This window comes from Hetaerina americana, unplaced genomic scaffold (assembly GCF_022747635.1).
Source record: "Hetaerina americana unplaced genomic scaffold, ioHetAmer1.1.p SCAF_152, whole genome shotgun sequence".
NCBI lineage: Eukaryota > Metazoa > Arthropoda > Insecta > Odonata > Calopterygidae > Hetaerina > Hetaerina americana.
The window spans coordinates 433398-455000 of record NW_027286648.1 but is presented as its reverse complement, the minus strand read 5'-3'; the positions used below and the strand labels follow the sequence as shown (position 1 = coordinate 455000).

At 43.5% G+C, this 21603-nt stretch overlaps 1 protein-coding gene across 1 annotated transcript in view; it reads right to left on the bottom strand.

Annotated features, from left to right (window-relative positions):
* The window catches only part of LOC139686947 (uncharacterized), a gene marked incomplete at its 3' end in the record, with an annotated part of 231273 nt that overhangs the window by 37932 nt on the left and 171738 nt on the right, over nt 1-21603 (bottom strand). The window contains exon 2 of the mRNA XM_071583984.1: nt 8916-9142. Within this exon, the coding sequence (XP_071440085.1) occupies nt 8916-9142 (227 nt within the window). The remainder of the gene's footprint in view (nt 1-8915; nt 9143-21603) is intronic.

Below are 21603 nucleotides of genomic sequence, written 5' to 3'. Positions count from 1 at the left end.
CACGAAATCCCCACTCCAACTTCATCACTTTCAGTGAAAGACGATGTTTCGATGTCCCTGTGTATTTTTGACCATATGATCCAAATCTAAAATGGTAATTACAGCAATGTGCACTAACACTATGAAGCATAATTTGAGTACCTAGCTCTTTCAATCAAATTAAAACGCCATTTCGTTCCGCTTGACTTCAATTTATAATCAATTTAAATCATAAATTTCAATGATGTTACAGAATTACCACTTCAGAATTACCATTTCAGAATTACCACAGAGTTACCACTTCACGATTAGTAGAGACATACAGGGATGTCCCAGGGATGATTAGGAAGAATATTATTTGTCGTTTCTCATTATAATCTGCATTATATTTGATGCGGTCAATATTTTTCACAGTTTTTAAGTTGAATTAATTGATGAAAAAAAGTATTTACGAATTCATTAAGCGTAAGAGATGGAAAAGAACAATTCCAAGCCATCGATTTAACAAGAAAGAAGCTTGACACAGACATGTATGCCTCCGGAGAGAAATCACTGGAGACTGGGACATAGCTCGAGGAGATCTCGGGACGAATTCAGGGGAAGCGAAATGCTTGGCAACCTCCAAAGAGGAGCCCGTCATCATCATCATCATCATCCGTATGCAAAAAAAGGGCGGTTGAAGAATTTCGGAAGGAATGGCAAAGTGCATACTTACCTCGAAAGGAGGAGGAGGAGTGGGGGGGGGAAAGAGGCACAGCTTCCAAGGACAAACGTGCACGGGTTGGGGATTGCAATGCAAACACGAAAATACTTTTATTCGCTTCAAGGTTTATCCGCGTGCAAAAAGGTAAACACATACAAGGACGGGGCACATGCATTCCTATTTGCCTACTCCAAACGTTTGGTCGTGAATTAATTCGAATGCAATGACTAAAGCCCGCATCGGTCAGGCAGGGCCGACGCTGAGTGGAAAAAATATAGTTACTGGGAGTATTCAGAGCGAACGTGGAAGACGATGAACTTTTAGCAACACGCGTCGCAAAAAAAACATGAGATTAGAATACCTTTCCCGGGAGAGTCAACGCTGGAATAATAAAACTTCGGGCATCAATAAAAAACAGTGCCAATTTGTAGGATTGCCAGAACGAGCTACTGTGCATTTTCATTTTACACCTGCGGACAACAAAGAAAAGGTTTTGGCTTTCATTTTCTGAGTTGATGCACAAAAGTGATTATCATATTGAAAATCGACTCGCACCCGATCTGATTCTGAAGAAAATCTGGAAGCCATAAGACCGCCGAGCATTATGCAGGACAATACTCTGAAATAAAAAGCTATTAATGAGATGAAAGCGGAGCATCGACGAAAAAAAAACTGGATCTCTTAGCTTTTGATTCCCTCATCGATTCTCCAGCATGATTTATGCCCACGGATGACTGACTACTTAACCACAAGAAGCAATAGAACAAAATCAACTCCTTCGTCGTGATAATCCGCATAACGAGGAATAAAATAAAACATCGCCGTTGAAAGCCTTTCGAGCTTATTTTAATGGCTCATAAAAGTTTCTATGACATTCATTTGTCTGCTCACGGTGTCTATGGCTGGAGAAATGATTCATGGGAACCCATCAGCTCTGGGAGAGGGAAAAAAACGTTTGGAGATTCTTGAATTTTAAATATGCCCACAGCTTAGACATGCCAGGTGGATTGGTGAAAAATTGTAGGTTACTAAAAGAGGAAAACGTTAAAAATTTCCTCTTCTCTCGAACAAAATGATTTATTGCAAGATGAACCCTATGGAAGAACATTAATTTCTCATCTTTCCTAAACGTTTCTGGGAGCGAAAGGAAGAAACTTTCGCGAGATACTCACGGCATAACGGGGAGTGATGTAGAGATGAACCGACACAACTTTCCGAGAGATAATTCCTCATGCCTTTGACTTTGAAGCGGCCTCATTCTTCCTCACGAGACGTAGGACAAGGAAGAACCGATAATGACCGCCTAGGTGAAGGGAAAAGGCTCTCTTCCCATCCCAAGAAAAAAATATTGTCGCGCCGTCTAATGGCGAAGCACTGCAGTCTCCCTGTAAACGGAAGTTTATCTCCTCCTCTCCCTCCGAACTCGCCCTACGGTCTTCACGTCCGCAGTGCATGCGACTGGAATGTTTGCGCAAACCGAAAGCCCGTCTAACCGACCCCCTCTCCCAACCACCAGGGGTTAGCACCGAGAGGGAAAAAATCGATTAAGATATACTGTCCATTACTGGGGCCAGCTATTGCTCCCGCACTTAAAACTTTACGAGGAAATTTCCGCGAGAAGGAATACGTGAGGTTGGCGTAAGCCGGCGGATGACCCTCGACGGGAATACATTCGTCCACAAAGCAAGCCCCCTAAACACAAGTCCTAGACGGAATGAAACAACAAGCTCCCGGACTCGAATTTTATTGCCGAAAAGATAATGACAAGATGTCGAGCCATAGCTGCCATTCGAGACGTCAGTATTGATTTCTCAAGTCATTGGGGAACGTTTTGATTGGAGTGTAATAAAAGCCGACTAAAAATATCATGCGTGTACGCGTTAAAGTTTATTTATTATAACTCGTATAAAGTTTATTTGTTTTCGCGATCCGTGAATCACAATTGGTGACATGAATGCCATCCTTGAAAATTTTATGTAGTCTAGAATGTTTACTCACACCTCAACTTTAGTACGCGTTTATTAGCCGGGAGAAAAACTGCGTTATACAGTGTGAGTCATCTCTACTTGTGGGGACACCTCGACTCGCCAAGGAATCACCTCATCGCAGTTTTAACAGAATTTCCATAATGAATTGGCACCGCGGATAGAGGATATATGACATTGAAACACGGAAAATGCACAGCAGTGACACTCGGAGTGAGAGGTATTCGAAATCGGCGGCTTTCGTTGAGTACGCCGTGCGGTGACAAAGCCAGTTCCCGGACGGTCAGGCCGAAGGTAAGAGCGAATCTCGGAGAAAGTGTAAGTGGACTATTACTGTCGTACATGCGCGCGTGCGCACACACACACACACACACACACACACACGCACAAGCACGCACACTCGGCCGTGAAGGACGAGCACCGACAGTCTTGGATGTCTGGGAGGAATGTCACACTTGGACGCCCATCTCGGGGACTCTTTTTTTTAATGGCAGGAGGTTTCCCTCGACCATTATCTTTATTTCCATCACTAATACCCCGAAACGGTGAGGAAGCAGCCTCGAAGTACAACTACTAAAGAGTCCCCGACCCTCCTCAATCCCTCCCTCCCTCGCGATGATATATTCACGCCGCCACCCCTCGTCCATCAACGCCGCCGACGACGGCGAGGCCTTTAACCGAACTTAATATTGCAGTTTCCCTTCACGTCGCTGCGAAAAACCATTCGTCGTTCTCCCAAGGTCCCTCTCTCCCTCCGACTCGCCCATTGCACGACGACGATGCCCTCAGGGGGAGGGGCGGGGGAGGCGCAGTGGGGGGGGGGCTCTCGCGTGCGAAAGCGCCCGCGCGAATACCTATTCCTCCTCCTCGGAAAAGATCCCCTCCGTTGTCGTAGGGCATGGCGCGCGCGCACTCTATAAAGTCTCCTCCCTCCTCCTCCTCTTCCTCCTCTTTCTCTCTCCCTCCCCCGTCGTCGGCTCCCTCCTTTTATCTCGTGCTCTCGGGCGGCCGCTCTCGGTGCGCTCCCAGCGGCGCATAAGCGCTCGCGGTGCAACGACGGCGAGCGTACGGCCTTCGCGCTCCCCTTCCCACTCCTCCTCCTCCCCCCCCATCTATGCCACCCTCAATTAAATTCGTTAATTTAATTGGATGTCTCGATTTCAAGAATTCCCCATTACTCATATTAATCATATATCATAGACTACGTTCTCCTCTAGCAAATACTGAAACAATACTTATTGGTCGCCGAAAATTAAAGGAACATGTCTTAGTCTAGAAACTAGACTTTCGCCTCGAATCGCATCATCGTGAAGACCCTCCTTCATACTTGTATTTTTACACAAAATTTGATTCAAGTGATATTCTTCAAAAATTAATGTTACATCTCTTTGATGTCACGGCGCACTATCTAATTACTTTGACATGGGTCAGCATCTTCGTAAATCAGGAGTTATATCCAAAATAACACGCCACTTCTCTTCTTCGAGTCAATAAGTCAGCAATGAGTTGGTTGATGAATACACATCAATCCATTTTAAAATTAACATAATATGACACAATAATAATTTCTCGTTTTAAGTTTGAAATAATTAAAACTCGGATATAGGCACCAGAAACATGTGCTTACCATGTTAGCCTAGCATGATACGTCAAAATTAAAAGGCAATGGTCAATATTAGTAATACAAATAGACCCTTTATACGTAAATCGAAATCCTCTCATTACATCTAACATTGCTTGCCTTAGGAGTATAGTATTTCGAGACAATTACCTTGAACCCTCCCACAGTTCCACCTTCATGCCTCCTCCTCATTTCGTTCACGTGTTTATCCCTTGCACTTTCTCTCGGGGCCTTCACTCGCATCACAAGCTGCTAACAAACTCCTTGTGTCTCACGGTGTGATCATCATTCAAAGCAACTAGTGCTTCTTACAGCACCGTTGTCACAGTGACAAATGAAAAAGAAATTCACGAATTATGCATATTTTTCTCATAATTAGTAACATTAATCAGCGTAGTTAACATAAAGATGGAAAATATTTCATTTTACGCTTCGAAATAGTCTTTTTCTCAACAAATCATATTTAACAACTTTATTCCGATGCATGAAAAATTGCGTCATTTTTTATAAATCTTCAGTACGACTTTGAAGACTTAAATTTAAGAATGATGTATCGAAATGATTTTGAAGGAAAAGCATCCATAGTACTTCAATACTTAAAGAGAGCACAGCACAGTCGCTCTGAAATATATTGATTATAAGCTCCACACTCTCATGTGGTAAGACGCACCCTTCCCTCAACTTCACACTCCTTGGGTAAAAAACGAGGGATGGATAGATGGCGTGTCACACAGGATACCATAAAAATGCTCCCTGAACATTATCGCCTATCCAAGCCACTTAACCCAGTCCCGCCCGATATCCATTCTCCCCTTAATTTGATTTTCAGCCTTAATGGCTCAGCATGCAACCCCGGCGCATATGCGAACGCTCGCAATCATCGCTCGGTTAGCAAAACCACCTCCAAACGTCCTCCCAAAAGGGGCAGAGGAATTGGGGGGGAGGGAGGGAGGAAATTCTCACATGGGGCGAAATACCACACACACACACACACATACATACAACGGACCCACGCCCCTCACGTCGCAGGCAACACCTGGTCCGTGCAATTCCGACCAAGGTCCTCGAACCCAGATGCCCATAACGAGCAGAAACCGCTTGTCACGTGAGGCAGTAGAAAAACAATGGAGAGATGGAAATTCGCAGCCGTCGGATAGAAAAAGGGGAAACCTGCGGAGCGAGACGGAGAGGGTGACTATGCGAACACTTGTGTTTCCATAAAATGATTTATTTTTTGCACGCGATTACACAGATTGCATTTGCGGAAATCAGGTGACTCTTGTATTTCTTCATTTTCAGCTTAAATACAATTTCTTAATGCATGATGAAAATTTTTAAGGGGTTTCAATCGCTTGGTGTAAACAAGGGAGGGAGAAACACAATAGACGGGAGTGACTATGGGGGAAAATCAAGAGTGAAAGGTACAAAGTTGGGTGCATGGATAAAACGAAGAATTACAAAGAAAGAGACAGACGTGAATCGAGTGCTGACTGTATTGAAATAGCCTTGAGACTTGTTGATATTCAATTGACGTTCAAATAGTAATAAAACAGCATTGAATTCGAACAAAAAATTGCAGTGTCAGGTCGCCGTCTGTAAAAAGAATTGGATTAAGCGTAGAGGAGCTAGATTTGTAAAACGTTGTTATGATAAACTTAGTAGCGTATCCAAAATATTAGAGGAGCTAGGCTCGTAATCACTCACGGAGCGAAGGTTAAATTATAGATCAAATCTCATGCATTAATGGGAAGGGCGTCTCTTTTGCAGTGATGTCGAAAATGCATAGATAGATTTAAGATGTCATTTTTCACACGAACGATAAGGGATCAAAATAACATTTTCCGAGCGCGGTAGGATCATAATCGGGTCAAAATTAGTCTGGTGTGTATTCACTCCCTGCCACACATCCTAGCGGTGGCTTGGAGGATACTAGAATAAATAAATAAAATAAATATATTAACACCTAATACAATTTCAAGACGATTTCGGTGTCATCAGTTTATCACATTACATAGTTTCCAGATTAGTTAGGACAATTTAAAAATACGTTTCGCACCTCTTTAAGCGCCAAATGAACGTATTTTTAAGAAATCACATAAAATCCCGAAAATAGGATAAATGAAATAGGCTGCGAAAATCCCTCCTTTTACATTTCAAAAGTCTTAAGCCCCTGTTTATACTTCGAAATCCGAACGACCATACCCCAACAGGTTTTCAATCGTGGTTATTGTTGCTCCATTCCCCACTGCGGGGTGAAAGCTTGTTGTCGCGGACAGTAGTTATTGAAATGACATCGGGATTCCAAATATGGTGTGCGAACTTTTCCCTGCTTTTCCCTCTCTGTCTTGAGGCCTTGACGCTTCATAAGTACGTATGGCCACAAGGACTAGGCTGGACGGATCTTCGTGATTAACGCCGAGTTTCGAGTGCTCTCGGGATGGAAATTGCACCGGGCGGGGATGACTTTTGATCTAAAGCGTCCGTTTTGAAATGCGCGCCAAGGCAAGCGACGGCGATCCATGACTGCTAATTATAGAGCTTCCTCACCCGCCCGCCGTCTTTCACACCAACCCGTCTAAACTTAAACTAAATCTCGCCGAGTACTATCGACCTGGAATAAAAAAAACCATTCGGGAGGGTGTATTACATGCATGCATCATGTATGGGATAGCATTGACCCTCTATTCCATTATAGGAAATTCCGATTTTGGGCTTCGGTTGACCGGTATGATTTGTTAAGCTATCGGAGGTATTCTGTGAGATATTGGTGAAGACGCTTTGAAATAAGGAATTTAATAAGTGAGCATTTTCCAAACTGCTGGTTACCCTTTGGCCATTATCATTTTTTGTGACTTAACATTTGACTTAATACCCTGTATTTCTCTGACGAATGATCAAAATGCTTTTTGGATTCTCTTTCAAATTTTCCGCTTACCTTTAATCCTCAGTGCTCGATTTAATACTTCATCCTAGCGTAATGACATTTTTGCAATGGATAAAGAGAGCTGAATAGAGAAAGAGATAGTTAGATGCAAACCTCAAGGATAGAGTTCGGTGGCGTATTTAATTTATACTAGCGTGTTTACAATGGAATTTACAATCTATGAAGGAGACATGCGGCCAACCGGAAGTCCCAGGAAAGCACGAAACGCGTGAGGCAGGCCCGACGTTATCTCTCTCGCCGTACGCGAGCTCGCTTTAATTTGATGTGCAGTCCTATCTTCTCATGCCATCCCGCACTTAACAAATAAATGGATAAGACGGAGAGTGACGAGGAAAGGAGGGGCGGAGAATGAGAGGCTCAAGGCCGTCACGTCCTTGCATCGCCGTGCATCTGGTATATCTCCCACTCACTCACCCCCCCTCCCCCCGTCTCTCGCAAAACAAGCCCCCCCCCTCTTCCATCACCCTTCACCCTCCCTCCCCCCTAACCAAGTCACCGATGAAGACAACAACCAATTTCATCCACCGACTTGTCCAAACACTCCCGAGCGAATTAATATAGCCGTTGGCATTGAGTTGGGAGTGGCCAAAGAGCCATGGGATATGCTTTGAATTCCGAGTCGGCCGGGGTTGGTTGGGGTGGGATGGGGTGCGGGAAGGGGGGGGCAAACGAACGAAGCCATTCAGATGCATTTATTTGATAAAACGCAACAAATCCCCACCCGTTTCAAAAATTACTTACGTCAAGCGTGCCCGGAGACGGAAGCCCGTCATTAACTTTAACGACACCTTTTTAAGGGCTGACGTACGAGAAAGGAGGTTTCAAAGGGAAATGCAATCACTGAAGCACCTTGAACATCACAATTTAGAGTAATATAGAGTAAATGACAAAACAGAGTAAAACTGGTGTTTGGTGAGTTCTCGTAGTTTACATTGCGCAGCCACCCAAAATCCACAAGTTAATAGGGACAAAGACGACCGCTGTCGCTTCCCCATGCCGTCAGTAGTTGCGCAAAATAATCCCGGTAACAGAAAAATCACACAACTTGGGTGGAGCTGCAGGAGGTGTCCACAGGCGTCAATCGGAGTTGGAACCCTTCTCGTACTCTTGGAATCTACGCCGGAAGTACCCACAAGCCTGCCACGCCCCAGAAATTGAATTCTTCAAAGATATAATAGACAACGTGAAATTATGAGTTTATTATCAGGCGAAAAGGACTGTGGTACGGAAGCTCGATATTGAGCCGTCAACCTCAACCAGTAACGCGTTCTGATCAAGCCCAAACCAAGAACCGAGAGCTAGGCGTGACAAAGTACCCAGTGGATTCTAAACAAATGTGGGGACACTCAGCGAGACCAAGCGGAGGATTCCTCCGGCTCGATATCGCGGTAACGGCGCGATACCATTCCCGGATGCCGACGACCGCCGGTGAGCTATCTGCACTGCACCACTCTCCCCTTGCCACTCCACCCTTCTTCCCCTACTCATACTCTCCCTCAAGTCAATGTATAGTCCACGAATGGTTTGCAATCAAGTCCCAGTCTGGGCTATTGCTTATTCTAGTCAAACATCACTCTCAGTATATACAGGGACCGCACAAAGTATAGTTTAAATATCATTTTCACATCGAGGAGTATCGATGTGTCATACGTGCGTACACAGAATTTTCGCCTTTCCACTTACCCCGAGTGCGATGTCAGCGAGTTGGAGGAAGCGGACGAGGAAGCGGACGAAGAGGACGAGGGCGGTCCGGCGGGGACGTCGATGGAGTGCGAGGACGTCCTCCGGCGATCGCCGCCCACCATGTCCGCGAGGCGGGCGAAGTCCGTGTCGTGGTCCATGAGTCGGGCCGACTTGCGCGACTCCAGTAGCCGAATCTCCTCCTGCCGCTTACGCAGCTCCAGAGGCGCCTAGAAAGAGAAGAGGGAATTTGGAGTGAGGACTCATGGGGAAGAATCAACGCGAAACAAGATGAGAACAAGCCTTGAGACGACAATATTGCCATTGTCAGCGGTCAGCTTTCGAGCAGATGCTCATTTTGATTTGGTGGAGGTAATTTGAAATAGGCAATAAATTGGATGGAAACGTAGATGGAAAAATGGATGTTGAAGAATTTTAAATGTTTGGAAGGAGTAGGGAATTGGCATTTTGGAAGGAAAGAAGGGTGGCAAAAGGTTGAAGAAAGTACAGCTCTCATAATAGTACACTAAAACGAATATCGAAAGCTTGGTACTCTTTCAGATATCCTGAAGGATTCCGATTAGCTAACCTATTAGGAACCCTCCAAACTCTACTTCATACTCTAGATTACCTATTTTTAGAACAATAACCAATGATCACCACACTAGAAGTATGAAGGTAGAAGAGATCAGGTTGTATCGTTTGGCATTTGCTGGGTAAAATGTTTATTGTTCATGAAATTGATTTAATGACCATTCAATTATTACAACACTAAAACCAAAGGTTCACCAACTAAAAATGGGACATTACATTATGAAAATTAAAAACTGAGTAAACTGACAAATGGTTACCTAGGCTGGTGTATCTATCTATGTGAAACTATGAAAAAGTAACACTCAAATAAATGCTATAGTGATAATCTCAGCAGGTGATAAGTTAAAAAAAAACAATTAACTAAGCCATCAAGGATAGCAGAACAAACTCAGTCAGAGGGGGTGAGTGCCCTCGTCCTCCATCACCTACTCTACACTTCCGCACAGCTTAACGGCGACGACTTCATACAATATTGTTCATTTCCCAAAATAAGGGAAATACGAGTAACAAAATTAAGAGCATCAACCTAGTTAATTTTCTATCAGCGGTTATCCAATATTGAAACGAGTTGAGCGCTATGTTTTATATTCTTCGATGTAGTTTGGCATAAATATTGATGAAAACGAGGTAAGTAAAAAAATAGGAACCGTTATTACACTGATATAATTTCTATTTCTATTTATAAATCAGAGTGCGAACGACCAGAGGAGGATAGAAAAATACAAACCATTATATCCAATCAATTTTCGCGGAAAACTGAGAGATAAGTGTGGATTATCTGATAGCAGCGAGTCACTTGACGCTTCGAAAGTAATTGGAATTTCCCGAGAATACGGATTTAAGATTATCAACGACGTACTTCGACAAAAAAAAACGTTCACTTCACTTGCAAATGTATTCCTCAGATGATGAAAAGCAATTACGGTTGAATGATCAAAATGAACGAAAGAGCGCTTCTGTGAACACGGTGAATAAAATTCAACAAATCGAACGAGATGAATTTGTTCCATGTCAAAGAGATTCAAGGGCAATTGGCAGACTGCACCCATCGCTGATGCTCTTACAAACAATCTGCCTTGTCGATATTTCGCTCATTAGCAGTCGCTGATGTGACGTCGTCACGGATTTGTTGAATCTTATATGAATTCGCTAGGATATATCCATCTTTATTTTGCATTTCATCGATCACTTTGCCGACATGTGCTTTCTTAAGGGGGCTCAAGGTATCACAATGAATGCGGATTATTTGCCTGTTCTGTTAACCTTTCACATAACCTGTATATAAGACTCGAAAGCAAATCCGCAATGAAGTGAAATAGCCTTCGTGAAATATAATCACTAATCTCTTCGCGAAATCTAAGAAGTTCCCTCCACTTTTTTTGTTGAGAGTAAGAGTTCCTCAATGCACCGGAGAACGCCGTTTGGTTATGTTAGCCGTCACGCAAACATGACCGGATAGCCCGAGGCGCGACTGAAGGAACATATCCTCATCATGGATCGGAGTCGAAGCGGCAAATAATCAGAGCAACGAGGAAGAGTGCCGACCTCCATCAAGTGCCCTCGCCGATTGAAGAAAATCCAATCCGACTTCCTCTTCCTTCTGTTTAGTTCCGAAAGACAATCGCGAAGGAACGAGGCGGTAGGAATGAATAGTGGAGGCAGTTCTCTACTCCGCTTTGAATCCGTCAATGCCAATCCGCAGCGGGGGAGAGGGAGAGAGGAAGGAGATTCACGAGAGAGTCGTCCCCAGCAGCCTCTCACCGCTCCAGTGATCGAGTGGGGATCGCGAGGATGCGAGTCCTTCGCGTCGGCGTCGCCGCCCCCGACATTCACCGAGTGGGGAGCACGTGGGGCGGGGAGAGACGATGCAATGCCACCCGGCTTACTTCCCATTTGCGATGCACTTTCAAAATATAATTAAAAGAAGAGGGTTTACATATATGCCAAACAAACGGCAATGGCATACCTATCGGACGGTTCCATGCTGTCTCATAAACAGGGGCCGGCTGTTACGTAGGTTAAGGAAACTAGGCCCCGACACCTCGCTACCATAACCTACGGCACGAACTCAGGGTAGTGGTACTTCGCTACCCAATTATAAGGTATTGATCTTAAACAGTTATTTCTGTGCCGATGCCAATAGCAAAACTATTCGCTGTCCAATATGAATAATACCACATACCGGTACCTAAATACCGTGACGGAAGTTCTTGAGCTGAATGATACTGTTAGTGACTTAAATAGTACCGTACGACTATTTTGTGACAATAGCGCAATAAATTAAATTTAATTGTAAGTGCAGAACTGGTTCCGATGGAAGGAAACCTGATACCTAATCACTGGTAGCTAATGCAAATACTATTATTATTAGGTAATCTCAATCGTTTAAGGTAGGTTTTTGGATGGACGTAATTACGAATTAAATAATTTGTGACCCCTAGCAAAACACAACATCCTACTCTACACCAGGTCCCTCTTCATCTCTGAGTACTTCCTTCCTCCCTTCATCCCGTCCAACATCCCTATCCTGTTCCTTCCCTTTCCTCTTTTGCCCAACATTCTACCCTCTATCACAGTCTTCAACATCCCACTGCTGGTCAACACCCCCTTCAGCCACTTTTCCTGCCTCCATAGGATTTCTCCCAACAAACCCCTCTCTTCGCCCACCATACCAAGTACTTCCTCATTTGTTTTCTTCTCTGTCCATTTCACCTTCTCCATTCTTCTCGACACCCACATTTAAAAAGCCTCCAGTCAACGTCTATCCTCCTGCTTCAATGACCACGTTTCCGCGCCGTACATACGCTCCATGCAAATACTATAGCTAGTATCTGTCATTCATACACCGGTACATAGTTGTCGGTGCATACCCCAATATATAAGACAAATTATGTTAATAAGTATTATAATTCTTCAAATACTATATAAAGGAGCCATATTTGGATGCAAAAAACTCAACTATTTTCATAGTATTTATTGGATGGTGAAAATTCATAAAAATATCCTGTGATATGTAAAATGTATGCAAACCATAGTTTCAGTCACATATGATTAATGAGTGGAGCAACAGTTAACTGAATAAAATGTGTGAAATCATTGGAATTATAGCACCAATATTTTTATTGGCGCTAATTTGGTAATCCCGAAATTGCGGAGATGGCCAGGACATTAATGAGTGACGCATTTAGATTTAACCTATCATAAATTTAAACTATCTTCTGAAAAAGGGGCTCAATTGTGAAGCAAGGCGGAGGAAAGGGGACGACTGGGTGCCCTTGGCGCCGCACCAAATGAAAGAGAGCCGCGGGATGTGACGATGAAGGCGCGAGCGGGTGACGGAACGGGTGACCTTAGGGCTCCCCACCTGGTGGAGGCTACAATCACCGGCACAGGCGCAAAATATCACCTTCGACCCGATTAGGTGCTCATTCTGATCCCACGCTGACTCAACCTGGTCGAGATCGTGGGGAGATCATCAGCGGGGAAACGAGTCAAGGGTGACAACAGGTGGGAACGAATGTCCGTCCATCCGGAGGCGGAGGAATCCGCGTTTCATCCAGCTGACACCAGTTTCGGACGCAAGATAACAGTATAAATCACAGTGGCAGGCGCTGATTAAAGCCAAATTAAAGTCCGGTCACTAAGTCGTGCGTGCTGCTTCAAAATAACTTGGCTTGATTCTGTGTGTTAAGACAACCTCTCCTCTGGTAATGCGAATCCAACGTATTCCTGATTCATCTTGCACGCAGCGTTTAGCATGTATTTCCTCTCCTTTCGAGGAGTTGCATCGGCACAGTTCTAGTATTTTTACTTGGGAGGGCTTGCGACTGGTAATCCCGCTGGTGAAACGATGCTTCACGACAGGGTAACGGGCCCGTGAGTTTCGCGGAAAACAAGCAGATCACACCTACGGTCGGACGGAGATTTGAAACCGTTTACCATCTCATTTGTTCATGACTGGCAGTTGAGGGATTCAAATGGAGCCCCACATCCTTCCGCCTCATCGCTAAGCCCGCAATCTATCGCCCTCGCTCGTAAAAAAGTTGGGAAAAATCGTCACTTCCACCGCTAAAACCAACGAACCAATCGCCTCTCTGACGTTCTTCATTTTTCACATAATTACCACTCACATTCTCCTATTAACTCCTTTTTGTTCGCAAACTAAGGTAGTAAATGTTTGCTCTTTTTGCCTACTTTGACATCTTTTTCCACACGGATCGAATTTTAAACATTTCAATATCATAAGACTACCTCACACCTGGTTGGTAGATACTTATGGAAAAATGAGTATAAAGTTATAATTAATGAAAATTCTAAGTAATCCAAGTTTATGAAAGTTCTTGAGTTACAAAAATGAGGGAGCTACAGGAAATATTATTATCCCCCGAACTTGGAGGGTTTCTCTGTCAAATCCAACGACAGTGAAACACCATGGGAAGATGACATAAGATGTTTCATAACTGGACTTAAAAGAGGTAAACTAGAGGTCACGGGGTAATTAAATTAAAAGAAGTTAAAAAAAATAGGAAAACATATCTACATCGTCGTATGGTTAAATGTTGGCATTTATTAATGCATTACCACGTGCTGTTGATCCAAGTGCGATGGTACGTACTTACTTCCTATTTTCTTTGATTACCTTCGTATGCCACGGCTTAGTTTTATAGACTATGATTCATTATTAATTGAGAATCTATTGGTGAAGAGATGGGGGTCTTTTGAAGATAGAAAAATATTGTTTCCTGAAATTTTATTACTTACTTTTATCTTTATATTATTTATCTTGTGTGATAGAGGTTGGATTTGAGATGCTCATGTAATTATTGTTCCGAGTTAAATTCAATAATGATTCCCTGGACTTAGGTGCCACCTGGAAATTTCTATTTGCACATGTATTTCAATAATAATTACCAGTTCTCTGAAATATGCCAGGAAATTTTGATTCTTAGCTAAAAGAAATGTGAGGTAAATTTAAGAAACATGAAGGATCTCACGAAGAAGCCACTTAATATTGAAAATTTTAGATCAATCGATGCACTCCTAAGAAAGATTGAATGACTGCCTTCGACGGTTGAAGGGTTAGGAGCAGCTCAAAAAAGTGCAGTAAAATTTCCTCAAGGGGGGTAGGCGGTTTGGGGAGGTTTCCCGGCGTCACACTGGGGAGTATGTTGTGTTGCTCGCGCCGCAGAACTTTCCGTCGTGATATCCAAACGCTCTAGTTTGCAGCCACTCACCCTTGGAACTGTAGAGTCCAGCTTTAGTCGTAAACCTCAGTTTCACAAATCACAGTTTCACACACCGGGAATCTGTTTTTAACGGCGTTTTTATGGCTTTGTTTATGCGCCTCCGTTTCGATAACGCTTACGCGAATTTTCCGTGACGGACCCGTAGACCAGTCTAAATCAATACGACATTCAAACACACTTTAGGATTAGCGCTTAACACCAAGGAATGGCTATCAACACACGGCTTTAGTCCCTGCAGTTTACTATTTGTTCAGTACTTCCAACGAGGCTCCTTAGCCGACTGGTTACTGCTTCGCCGAAAAATCAATACGGCTCGCGTAACAGAGTATATATTTACAAGGTGAAATACATTACATTTTTGAAATTTTGCAGCACACAAGACAAAAGTTGGCATTTATCAGTAGAGGATACGATAGGCTTTAGGCGCAAAGAAAATGAGATTTTTCTGGAGTGTCGGATACCAATTTTTCCGAGGAACAAGCCCCATTCTAGATGGTATCTTATTATATTTTATAATCTGTCTGTGTATTCATACGTATTTATTGTCCTCTTCTCCATTGTACATGTATATCGTATGTATATGCATTACCATATTGTTTTGTAATGTACATCACAATGTTATACGTGTATTAATTGTACTCTATTTATTTATTTTTACTATATTGCAGGGTTTTCGCAGGCTTTTCACACTCCCTTCTTTTTGGGTGTTTTCCTGCGTGGGTTTGTATTACGGTCTTCATGTTTGAATTCCCTCGGTTTTTCCCACAAAATTGCATCTTTTGCTCGTTTCTTTTATTATGTATATATATATATATATATATATATATATATATATATATATATATATATCTTAACCATCATTTTCTTTTTTATATCGATTTATATGGGTCGCGGTAGCCCAGGGATAGAGCGTCGGACTACTAACCGGAGTATTCGGGTTCGACTCCCGGGCAAGCCTCTCTGGGCACCTGCAGCTCCCAAGCTACGTGATTTTCCGGGTACCAGAACTTCCTGGGAAACCGTAACCGGCAGAGGGAAAGGAACTGGCCCCCCTTATTACCCTGATGTGGGAATTTCTTGAACGCACCGCCAGGCTTAGTACTGGGTTAACCCTACCATCACCTACAAAAACTAATTACTGTGTTAATGGTTTTTTTATCGCTTTATATTTTTTACTATTACATTTGTTGTGCTTTTGACGAAAGGTTGAATGGAAGAAGGCGACCTCATGATCTCAATTCCGCCCGAGTAAAGACACATCGTTCTAATAGGGTTTGGTTATCCATTTGGCACGGTATTAATTAGCGGTAAAGCGGACTGGTTATGAATTTTCCGTGGAGTCCATAGAGGGCACTGACAGATGGAATACCACAAAGTGTGAACTCACTTGTCACTTTCATTCGCGGATCGTGATTACGCAAGGAATAAGGTCCAAGATGATAGCCATCGACGTACAACATTTCCAAGCGATAAATCTAGTCTGATCGGCCATGTCGATATAAGAAAAATCGAAACGCTTATCATGTCGTCATATTGCACAGTCAAACAGAGGGAAGGCGGCAGAGTAGGCTCGTTTCATGGCTGCCCACGACACCCACCCAACCTCCTCCCCTGCCCTAATTGCAAGCCGTGCCTAAATTACACACACGGCCTCAGGCGTCGAGCACGTCAAGGCTAACGGAGTTCATTAATAACGCGTGGGTATGCAAAGCAATCCGAAAAGGACCGGACATATTATTTATTGAGAGCGCTAAGAATGCTGAAGTCGATAGAGAGCAATGGGGACGTGTCGTTGAATAATGGGAGTAGGGACGTATTGAGAGTAATCCAAGGCGGGTGACAACGGTGGCGGGCAGAGGGCAAACAGGGGAGGAAGCGAGGACACGTACGGGACGCGCTCCCTCCTTAACGAGTCGATGATCGATCAATCGCCCCCCCCCGCCCGACGGACGCGTAAATAAAAATAAAAGAAGCGTTTTCTCTTTCGCTCTCAGACAGAATCTGCGGGCACGCGCCAATCGCCAGTCATCTTTTTTTTTCGCCAACGCTCCTTTAGTGCTTCGTCATTTTTTTTTTGCGGCTCACGAAGGTCCCGTTCCTTTTTCGCGAGTTCCCTTCCCTCCGCCACTCTCCCCGCCCCCTCCTTAACTCCCCGCCCCTTCTTCCTGGGCTCGCAAGCCTCCACCCCCGTCGAAGGGATTTACAGAAACGGGGACCGTGAGTGAAGAGAAGGAGGGGAGGAAAGAAAAACTGCCCGCGGGCAATGCTTATGCAACGACGCGGCGGAAATCCTGAGATTTCGTGGATTGCCCATTCCCCCTGTTATTTCCAATTGCTAGGCGGACAAAGGGCCTTGGACGTCGAACCTCAGTTGGGAGCGCAAACAAAACTACGGCCAAGTGTGGAATATGTCGTTTTTGTTTACTGAAGGAAAATATTCCAGCATAGGGGAATATAAATGTATAATTCGAAAGAATCAATGCAAAAGTTATATGGAGGAGAAAACCCATAACCCAACCCAGTTTACATTCCGCAGGTAATCTTGTAATATGACAATCATTCGCAACCGTTCCTCCATTCAATGCTATAATTCAGGAGCATTTAAATACAATACGAGGGTGGTCTGAAAAGTTTCCGACCTAACAAAGATACAAGAGAAGTTTTCTGAAATTTTCTGATGTCGGAAACTTTTCAGACCACCCTCTTATATGTTTTATTTTTATATTAATTTGCATTAAATTTCGTATTAAATGTGCCAATCAAAAATTAAATCCATGATTAAAGTTAGTTTATGTTGAAACTGTCAGTGCCATTAAAGCACAATGTTACTCACGAATCAATTAAAACGCACGTAGAGTTAATAAAACATAAGAACAGAAATAAAGACTACTTCTTCGGTCATTAATTCATAAAAAAAGTTTTGCAAAAAAAAACATTTTTAAAAAATTCTTCGAACAAAAGGTGCATCTGCGCCAAAACAAAAGGTCCCCTCAGCATTTTTACGACTATTTTTTGGCCTACAGAGAGGAACAATAGACGAACTGCCATTGTTCCGCCAACTTGATCTTAGGCCATCAGCGGGTGAGAATACGATTTCACTATCTCACCCACCGAAACGAAAACGGAGGTGGCAACCTCCGTCGGCAAAGCGCTCGCATTGTGTGCGCCCTCCCGACGGTTTCTGGGCCGAAAGACACTCCGGATCCCACTGACCTTCGCCGCGTCATACGGTCGCGCTGCTGTGGGAGGACAGCTGATTGAGGCGGAGCGAGGAGATCAGGCCAAGGGCGACACACACGAGAGAGAGGACCCCGGGAGGAGGGTGGCGCCCTCCCTCTGGCGCCACCCTCCTCCCCGATTGCCAAGCCTCAGGTGGACAGGCGACGGACGTATATCCGCTTTGGACCCTGCGAGTCAGGCGTGACTTCACTGAAGATGATCTCTCGTCCGTCGTCACAAACATGCAGTCCGCTCGTTTAAAGGGAGGTTTATGGACAAACCCTCACAATTATTACACATAGCGGAGACTTAACACACCGGCCTTAAACTATTCGAGCTCGTTTCTCGAAGCAACAAGTTAGTTTACAAAGCCGTTCCTGCTGACGGTGATAAATGGTTTAAGCACATGTTACTTGCCTACATTGCGAAGATTGCAAATCTGTACGTTTTATGCATCAAATTTGAAAACTGCATTCTGAGGATTGGTGATTCAAAACTGTAGCTTTGAGAGAAGGGTTTCCTCCCATTTGACGTCATTCTTTCTTTAGTACGGTTGGTTTTTTTCATATTGCCCAGATGGCCTCAATCCGTCCAAAAAAACAAATTCTATTTTTCCCTTTTCCTTCCCCGCTTAACCTAACGTTCCCCTTTACATCGCGTCCTTCCGCATAGCAATCCACTTATTTGGCATTTTTCTCAAATCTTCCCTTCCATTTTTAAACTTCGTCAAACATCATCCTCTCTCATGGTGGACACAAACCTTTATTTAAAATTTAAAAATTATGATTTATCAGGTCCATGTATTATTTCAATCGTCGAGGCGATAAGAGTCGAGAGACACAGTTGCCATAAAATAAGGGCTTATAAAGAATTGAGGTAGCGAGGCCATGAACGAATTCGATTGCACATCCACGTGCAGTTGTGGTATGTGGGTCAACGGGAAAGGAACGAATTTATCGCTTTGGCTCCAAGTTACTTCACCACGAAAGTTGAGCGACAACGTGTATGTAATTACGCGTGATATGCCTAAGAAAAACCTGCTAAAAATTCACGATCGAGATAGGGAGTCCCCCACGCAACAACAAACGGCGCCACTGCGAGGGGAAGGGGTCGCCGGAGACTGCGCTACGCACAGCCGGACGAAAAACAACCGAAAGACGACACGCGCCCCCTTTGGAGAGCACTCAAGAATTGCTGCTCCTAGACACCCACGGCACCTGTGGCAAGAACCAAAATAACTGCAATATTAGGCCGATGGTGGTGAGGGGCGAGGGCAGAGCTCACATCGTACGACAAATGTGCCTAAATCACATATATCATGGTGCATGGGAATCCTAATGAAGTTACCTAAGTGTGCAGGAATACAATATGGCAGTTTTTAAAAAATCTTCTAAAATATTATAAACATACAATCCTTCAGTAAGTTACCTTAATTTGGCTTACGAGAGCCTTCTACGCGATGGCAATTTACTTATTTTAAAGTGTTCGACCACAGGAAAAGGTTCGTTTCCCTGCGCTACCATATGAGAATTATGTAGTTTCCAACGACATGTTGGTAGTTAGAAAATTGCACCGCATGGATCTAAAAGGTGGTTCAAAGTATCTATCACCCCGGATTTGAACCCGGGACCCTCAGGTGAGCAGCAAGCCGAATGCTCTCTACTCACCAGTCCATCTTTTGCAATAATAACAGACAAATATTTGGTGGAAATGGGACAATGAAAGAAATTAATTGGTCTCTCGCAATAGTTTAAGTGTACATTGCCTTCATAAGTAACTGGATAATATCGCTAAGTACATATCATATTGGTCATATGACATAAGAAAAATTAAACGATTGCGTGTTACATTTTCGAGAAATGGGCCAGATCGATTGATAATGAACCGAAACACTAATAATTATGATTAACTCCCCAGTACCTATTATTACCCATGCTCCTTTATTTTCAGAGTAACCTTCGTTGCAGATAACGTCAAAGTCAAAACAACATCACGAAAGTTACTTCGTTTTATCAGCGTCTTAGTTTTCCAATTCTTTATTCAAAATATCTCACGTAAACTAGTAATACATTTGGCACTGATTTTAAACAAGTTCGATGATTAATGCCATAAAAAAACTGAGGTATCTTACGAGGGAGATTAGTGAATTCTTAAATGTAAGTACCGAAGTACTCTTGCACTAGCGCGCTCAACATTTGTTTCTGAGAGGTCCAACCTATGAAATATATGAATAAAAGTGTGTCAGGACTGACGTTGTGGCACTTATTCATATTGAAAGGAGTTATTTCAATTTTTTTGCGAAAAATAGCAAAAAGCTGCAATAAACCTCTCCCTTTCACAATGAAGTATACTTTGAAATGGCAGTTCCGGTGTTGAGCGACGTCGAAGAAGCGCCGCACGTCAACGTCAGGCACAGACGAATGAATAACAAAGCTATCCGTTCGTTTTTTATTCCAGCGGCCCTGGTCGTCCATGAGTTCCGCTCGTATTTCTCTCTCTCTCTCTCTCTCTGATGGCACATAAACTCAGTAGAAACGTCGTAATGGTTCGTTATGGGGTGTGCGTGGTATTCGAATCCGTTTGTAAAATCATAACGGAAACTTTTGGGGGGAAAGAAATAAATTTGTTTGGTCAACGCTGCGTCCGAAACTTCTCGTCACACCATCACCTTGGGAAATTTCCCACTCGTGGGACTCCAGTTGCCCCCCACCCCACCCCACCCCCCCAACAATGATAATGTGTGAATTTCACACGGCGTTGGGCTTAGTACTGGCTGAACTCTACCCTCGCCCACCAAACCCCTCTTAACTGTGGTTTTGTGTATTGTGAGTCGAAATACAGAAGAACGTAATATTTTTTCCGGCAATTTGTTGCATTTTAAAGTTTCCCATCAAAGACTGTGAAGCTACAACTTTTTGGGCGGGTAGAATAAACTCTCTGCCTCTCTGTTTACTTGGATTGGATACCTAAAATTATTTCCGCTATCACGGAATCATCAACGTAAAGATAGTTAGTTAACCACCAAGTATTCATCAGCTACATACTAGAATCAACGGATTAACACACGAATATGAATTATAAAACAAAGATGAATCATTATACATATTTTCAATTTTTTCATATTGCAATTTTCATGGAATAATATGAATTAATTTCACGAAATTTATAAACCGTGGTTTTCTCTTTTTCTTTCAATTTAATCCAAAACGATGTGTCAAATTCACCTACCGTCATTATGTGCATAGTCACACACGCGGGGGACGAAGTATTTTCTTCGCATAGTTCCACCCCCCCCCTTCACATATCCCCCACAAAGAGTAATCCATTGTAATTACCTCATAGGATTAAACTCGAAATGCTTTGGAACAGGGAGAAAAAAAATAATTTCAACCGAGGACTCGTCTCATTCCATAACTTAAAGAGTTTCACTCTTTCATCCTCTCCCTCCTTGTGGTACAGGTGCAAGAAAAAATTTTAAGTACGTGGAGAAGGTGGGGGGGGGTGGCAAAAACAGGAGGTGACTGCCTTTAAAACAGTAGTGCCTCCAACTTCACGGTGGCGTAAGTTTTAATGCCGCGCGGGTCGGTCGTCCGCCGGCCACTTCCGTGTTGCCCCCCCCCCTCACTATGAGT